The 7,037-nt window shown below is 50.2% G+C and overlaps 3 protein-coding genes across 3 annotated transcripts; 1 reads left to right on the plus strand and 2 right to left on the minus strand.

Moving 5' to 3' along the window:
* Positions 1-4,444: 4,444 nt before the first annotated feature.
* DACRYDRAFT_109027 (uncharacterized protein) lies at positions 4,445-5,339 on the minus strand (the record flags this gene model as incomplete). Its single annotated transcript, XM_040768792.1, has 7 exons — positions 4,445-4,467; positions 4,525-4,609; positions 4,655-4,759; positions 4,806-4,871; positions 5,003-5,021; positions 5,070-5,281; positions 5,328-5,339. The coding sequence occupies 7 exons, from the start codon at positions 5,337-5,339 to the stop codon at positions 4,445-4,447; spliced, it is 522 nt and encodes a 173-aa protein (XP_040627186.1).
* Positions 5,340-5,375: 36 nt separating this feature from the next.
* On the minus strand, positions 5,376-5,616 carry DACRYDRAFT_109028 (uncharacterized protein; the record flags this gene model as incomplete). Its single annotated transcript, XM_040768793.1, has 2 exons — positions 5,376-5,424; positions 5,471-5,616. 2 exons carry the CDS (start codon positions 5,614-5,616, stop codon positions 5,376-5,378), a joined length of 195 nt encoding a protein of 64 aa, XP_040627187.1.
* Positions 5,617-6,114: 498 nt separating this feature from the next.
* Positions 6,115-6,737, plus strand: DACRYDRAFT_109029 (uncharacterized protein; the record flags this gene model as incomplete). Its single annotated transcript, XM_040768794.1, has 3 exons — positions 6,115-6,224; positions 6,283-6,672; positions 6,710-6,737. The coding sequence occupies 3 exons, from the start codon at positions 6,115-6,117 to the stop codon at positions 6,735-6,737; spliced, it is 528 nt and encodes a 175-aa protein (XP_040627188.1).
* Between the last annotated feature and the right edge of the window lie 300 nt (positions 6,738-7,037).

A 7,037-nucleotide genomic window follows, 5' to 3' on the forward strand; every position in this document is an offset into this window, starting at 1 on the left:
TCAAAGCATTTGAAGCAACAGCTCAAGAGGGGTATATTCTTTCTTGAATCCATGCTTTTCTGGTATTCCACTAACACTCCCTGGTGTTCCGGAGTTCCCTCTCAGACCACCAGTTGTCCTCATCAGCTCTGCAATTGACCCATCAAACCCTGTACTTGATCATCTTTCTTTGAGGGTTCCAGCAGTGATCCACCATGTGTAACCCCTCCTCCTCTTCTATGGTGTCTGTCAGGGCACCAGCTCATTGCTTGGTCAAGAGACATGACTAAGCCTTTATGACATGGAAGTAGCTGGTATACCTTGGCATGTGCTGGAACCTGCTGGAAGGATTGGATGGTCAGGTGACCTGCTGTGCATGGCTGTGCATGACCTCATATGACCTCATCCTTGGTCATATGACCTGATCACCTGACTAGGCTGAGTAAGCAAGATGTTCTAGCAGGTTCCACCACAGAGGTATAAATATAAGGCCTACTCTGCCTGGGACTGTCTCTTCAGACTTGGTCTCTTAGGATCATCCACAGGTACCTATACTGTAGATAGGTCTTAGTCATCAGGTCTACTCCACTTCCTTGTTGCCTGCTTAGACTCTTGGCACTCTTAGGTGAGCAGACTTAGTCAGCCTGTGGTGCCCTAACAGTGTCTGGCCTTAGATCAGGTAGTGTCTTGCACATGCCTAGCTGTTCTGGAGAAGGACTGTATAATTTGTGGTGTTCCACATTGAGCATGTCATGCATCCTGTGGTTCTCTGGTAGTCAGACTTGATATGTGTTGTCATTGATCTTTTCAGTAATTTTGAAAGGACCAATGCAGTGTTGAAGTAGTTTATGACCCTTGGCTTGCAATTCATATAATCAAAGCAAGTGAGGGTTAACTAGTACTGACATGCCCACATCCCAATGAGCTGTCAAATGTCTATGGTGGTTATGTGCCGATGCTTGCTGATGCTGTGCCTTGACTAGAGCATTGCAAGCGGCCTCTCTATGGCTTCTTAGCTCTGCTATGAAGTCCTCTGCTCCTGGAGAAGATAGGGTAGGCCTTCCAACAGCAGCGCCCATGCCCCTCACAATGTCCCAAGGGCCATACAATAAAAGTACAGGGAGTACCCAGAAGAGGCATGGGGAGAGGAATTGTAGGTGTGCTCCACATAAGCAAGCCATTTCGCCCATTCATGGGTCTTCCCTTTGATGTATGCTCATAGCATGACCTCAATGGTTTGGTTGGCCACCTTGGTTTGTCCATCAGTTTGAGGGTGTCAGGCGGATGATAGTTTCAAGGAGGATCCCAGACAAGCTGTGAGAGAATTCCAGAACACATGGGACCAATGTGGGTCATGGTCTGAAACAAAGAACTGTGGCAATCTGAACTTCAACATGATGTTCTGGAAGACCAGGCAAGCTATTCCAGTGGTGTCGACTGAATCCACTGTGGGGAGCAAGGTCACAGCTTTTGTAAGTTTGTTGATGATCACCAATACAGCTGTGTGTCCGCAACTTTTTGGGAGAGAAGTGATCAAATCCATAGAGATCATTTCATATGGATGCTTGGGGATATCAAGTGGGTGCAAGAGACCCTTTTTCCCTGTTTGATCTGGCTTGATCTTCTGACAAACATTGCAAGTGCGCACCCACAGTAGGATGTCTGTCCTTAGGCCTTTCCAGTAGTACTGGTCCTGTAGTTTCTCTGGTAGCTTCCAAGCTCCTAAGTGTCCACCTCTCCAAGGAGAGTCATGTTCTTCCCTCAAGAGTTCCAGGCATAGGGCTGCAGGGACGCAGAGTCTGGCTTTGCTGTCTGCATCATGCCAGAAGAGGGTACCATTGGAATGCTTCTCATATGATTGACCTGGTTTAGGAAGTGCGTCAGTCCTTAGCCATGCTTTACTAAACTTGGGATCAGACTTTGCCCACAAATTTGTGTAAGAAGTCTGGGTTCCAGGAGAGGAGGAGCCCCCCAGCCAGTACGCCCAAGGGGAGCAGGTGAGGGCGCAACTCCATTTTGCTAATGCACTTGCTTGGCAAGACTGAAGCCTTCTGAAGCCTTCGCTTGAGCCCGAGTCATCACAAAGGAGGCAGGTATAGCTGGCTTCTTTCCTAGTTTATCTTCCCAAACTTGTGCAAGTGGAGCTCCCTCTTTGTCCGGTAGTATGGCTGGGATGTCATCAAGAACAGGTGAATTGTGCAGCAGTAATCAATATAGCCATGACAGGGGGTCAACATTTGAATGAACTTGACCTGGTCTGTAGACTATTTTGATGTTGAAAGTGGCAAATACCGCCCCCCACACTACCAGACACCTGTTTGTATATTCATAGGCTTTTGACCAAGTCAAGGCTGAGTGGTCCATAACCAGGAGAATCTTTTTGCCCTCAATGATGGGCTGAGACTTCACCAATGCATCCTTAGCTGCAAGTGCTTCCCATTTGGAAACAGTGTAATTGATCTCAGCAGGTTTAAAGGTGTGACTCCAGTATGTGCATACACATTCCATGTGCACTATTGAGTCTGCCAGCATTGTGCCCCATTGATCTGCCAGAAACACATCTGAACTTCCAGGGTAATCTGCCACCTCTCAAGAGAGTGCAGTTACCATTCAGGGAACTGGTAGGTTATTATCCCACACATGCTGCAGGTGTGAGTGAGCAGCTGTACCCACTAAATTGCCTACTTGAATCAGCTGAACTTGCGGCAGCACAGCTCCTAGAGCCAGATTGCTAGCATTGGTGTACAGGCAGTATGGGTGACCCTGCATAGGGTGGGCTAGCACCAGGCCTGAGGAGAGAGCAGCTTTAGCTCCTTTGAAGCAATGCTGTTCCTCTTTGGTCCACTTCCACTCAGTGTCTTGCTTAAGTAGATTGAAAAGCAGCCGGCTGATAGTCAAGTAGTGGAAAATATACTGCTGGAAGTATACAACCATACCCAGGAATTTTTGCAGATCTGCCACATTCCACAGGGGTGCTAGGTCCTGTATAGCTTGTACCTTCTCTGCATGAGTGGACAGCCCTAGATGAGAAGAAACCTTTTGCCCCAGTAGCAGGATGGATTGATATCTGAAATGGCACTTCTTTGGCAACAACGTTATACTGGATTGGGCAATAGCTGTGAGAACCCAATCTAAATGCTGGAGGTGTTCAGCAAAAGAGTGAGAATAGATGACTATGTCCTCAATGTAGACTAACAAGAACAACCAGAGGTACGGAGCCAGGATAGTTTGGACAATGCATTGAAATTGCTCTGGTCTGTTCCTAAGGCCAAAAGGTAGCCTTGTAAATTGCATGAGGCCCACATGAGTATGGAAGGCCATCTTCTCCGTGGTTTTTGGGCCCCAGAGTTCTTGTTCTTTGGCATAGTTATGGGCGAGGTCAGCCAAGAAGGCAGCCTGCATTGCGCACTGATCTTCTATGCTGGAGCTCTCAGCCATATCCAGATATGTATGTGCTGTTTCCAACTGACCCAAAAAGGTGCCCAAAGGCAACTCCATAGGCTGGTCTGACATGTTCGCTACCAAAACCCTCAACACGGAGGGGCTCAGCAAAGCAGGCGTGGGTAGCATGTTCATGTTGTGGGAAGCAGCACACGTGGAGGGTCCCCTAGGCTCAAAGAAGAGTACTTTGGAATTGATTAAAGGTTGGGAGGGCGTGACATGAACGAGTCTCGAGGAACAGGCCACAATGGTCATGGGTTTGGAGGATCGACAGCCATTGATTTCATCAGACTTTTTCTCCTTCCATCTGAGCTTATTGTTCTTGCGGTGCAATCTTCTCTTGACAACTGCTGAACAACCCCACCTCCAGTGGGGTGTGTCAGGCCGGTATTCCAACGGTTATTTTTGGGCCTTAGAGACCATTGCATGGCACTACGCACCCTCACTACACAGACAATGCACCCCAGCAACAAGTCTTGATCCTACCCGGATATTCGGCATGACAACTGCGAGGTTTCCCATGCGACAGGATGACCCGGATATTCGGCATGACAACTGTAGGTTTCCTCCACAATGGGGTCGACCCACACGGATATTCAGCATGCCAATGCCTGCCTAGGAGAGGTATCCAGAGACCAGATTAGTATAGAGTGCGGTTTTTAGTAGCTAGTATACGTAGTTTCCAGAAACTCCTGTATCTAGCTTATTCTGCCCCTTATCCATTAGCATTATATGGATCCGATTATTGGTATACTGGCAGACTTGACTTGACTTGGCGGATTTTGACTTGACTTATTGTGACTGGACTGGACGGACACTGAGCTCCGATTATTGCATACCGACTTTTGATAGCTCAGCTACAGGCTGACTCCGGCATTCCTACCGACTTTCCCCATCTCTCCCCTCTTTCCCTGGCAAGTTCTTGCACACCACCCATCGGACCGATCTTTTGGACACATTTTGGGTCCGATCAACGCTCCACGCGCCCAATCTTCACAGGTCCTCCCTTCATGATTCGACCCACTCACACAGCAACGGCGAGAACATCTACAGTGAACTTCAGTTCATGTCTTGCGTACGATCTAAGCCCAAAACTTTGCTTACCGATAATTTCATTCACCCTCAACCTCTCTATAGTATTAAGGTATCGGAATGCGAAAAAAATGCGCGGAATTCTAGGATCGTGAATCTGCGCTTCATGAGATGTAGAACATGGTCGAATGGAATGCCTTACCTCCGTTATGACCCCATGCTCTTCCAGAATGAGTTGAGACTTATGAGGGACACGGCGAAAAGCTTCAGCCGCCTCCTGCACCCGTGGACGCTCGATTCGATACATCTGTGAACTTCGTGAATACATGCGCAAGTTTTTAAGAATTACTTACCTTCCTTGGGTCGAGCGCACGTATGCGAGACGTCTGCGGGCCAAACGCAACGATCGTGATCTCCGCCTATCCCACTTCAGTCTGCCATACATCACCCGACTATCTTCTCCCACCGTTTGATCCAGCAAGATCGCCAGCACCCGCGATCTCTTCCATTGCCCATCTGTCGCCTGCTTCTCCTCCTCCACCTCCTATACCCTGACGTCGATGGCAAACCTGCGACGCGTCAGAATGTTTCATTTTGCGCAAGGAAGTTATACATACTCAAGTAAACCGGGTTTCACATCGCTCACCCACTTACGAGTTAACCCATCTGCAGTCGGCAGCCTAGGCAACCTCATCAACCCAGGCAGAGCAACCGGCGCCAGGGCGACGCTGACGCGTTCCGCTGCATTAGGGGCCACAGCTGACACCACTTCCCTCCCTTCTAGACGTCGTTCGCTGGCCTTGACGCGTTCTTGTTCCGGCGGGTGATACTGCCCAGGTCAGCTTGCGCCCAGTGAGCTCGACTGCCGATCGCACCATGGTCAACATCGGGTGTCGCGTCCATCCTCATCTTCTTCGGTTCTTTCAGGAGCCAGTCGTCCTGAATGCCCACTCCCCATCGCTGAGCTCCAATCTGCGCCGGTTAGTGGGAGACTGTTCCTCGCCAGATATGGACTTACATCCAGTCCGCCGGCTCCTTCCCTTCGAGACGTTCCGCTGCAACGATCTGCACGATCGCGCTAAAGTTCTCCGGCGATCCGAATACCATCATATGGGCTGCCCCCGCAGACAGGGGGGGCAGGATAATGTCTCTTGCGTCGGGCATATCGGGCGCAAGTTAAAGTGAATCAGTGTGTTTCAGTTTAGGCGGAGCGGTTGTCTATATATATTACATGAGGCGGGCGACGATAGAGTGCACTGGACACACATCACCAAAGTTGCTTCTGTGTCTGCCCTGTCCGACGCAGCGCACAGCAGACATTCCATACCCCGCCCCTTCCTACCGAGCTTATTATTCATCAAGAGCAGACGGGTGCTAAGTTGGTACTGAGGGGGACGTTTATTCGGCTAGTATTCAGGAGCCTTGCAACATGTTGGAGGATATATGTTGGTCGTGCGACCGCTGTTGACATTAATATATTGGCAAGAGCGGACAGGTGCTAAGTTGGTACTGAGGGGGCCGTTTATAAAAGGAGGAACAATCGACGTCAAGGCTCCTCACTCTGGAAAGTCTATAGCGCTGGTCGCAATCACCTCACATACGCACTCGTAACACGAAACCTTACTTCCACACATCAGCAAACTCAATACACTCTCATTCATCATGGTCCGCTCCTCCACCATTGTTCTCACCCTCACTCTTGCTGCAACGGCGTTCGCCGCCCCTTTGTCTTTGGAGCGCCGAAGCGCTCCAATGGAGGAGCATGAGCAGTTGTAAGCCTGACCTTTCGTTGTCATAAAGCATGTATCGAGAGTGCTGACTTGCGTTCAGTGCAATGCGAAGCGAAATGGACGATGCTTCCCTCGAAAAGCGGATCCTTGGCGGAGCATGGCGCTCTGGGAGGAAAGCCGTTGGCCGAATAGCGCACTATGTGCAGAAACACCCAATCGGGGCCTTCTCGGGTGTCGGCGCTGTTCGTTGGATGGGGAAACAGCTGTTCGGCAACAAGGCCCCCAGGAACACGCAGCCTGCCCGGCAGGGGACCGATGGGAAGTTGACTGACGAGTCGCCGACGGACGGGGGGTCCGGCGGGGCCCCTGGCAAGTACCGGAGACGTGACTTGCAAGATGACGACGAATACCTCCTCGAGATGAGGGACATGGAAGACAACACGCCCTGGGTCGTACTACGCGATGCCAACATGGAATACGTGGCATCGACGTTAGAGAAGCGCGGGTCGTTATCTGACATGGAATAGGGTTAGGTTTGGTGATGTCCTCAATTAATGATCCATCGCCTGTACTTTGCATCCACAACCATACACCGTCACCATAGAGATCGGTCATCTATTGAAGTATGCTTTTTCGCCCCCCATCTGTCCTTCCCCACTTCCGCATAAATACCCCTCGTGGGGACGGAGGCGTTGCATACCAGCAATATATATGCGTCTGACACATTGACAACAGACGCCACACGCTACAGTATGCGCCCACACTGTATCCTACTCGGGAACATACACACGGAGCCATGGCGGCGTCAGATTGAGAAGATAAGTCACTCATCAGAGATCAACCCGTGGGCCACCA

Source organism: Dacryopinax primogenitus (assembly GCF_000292625.1).
Source record: "Dacryopinax primogenitus strain DJM-731 SS1 chromosome Unknown DACRYscaffold_13, whole genome shotgun sequence".
Taxonomy (NCBI): Eukaryota; Fungi; Basidiomycota; class Dacrymycetes; order Dacrymycetales; family Dacrymycetaceae; genus Dacryopinax; species Dacryopinax primogenitus.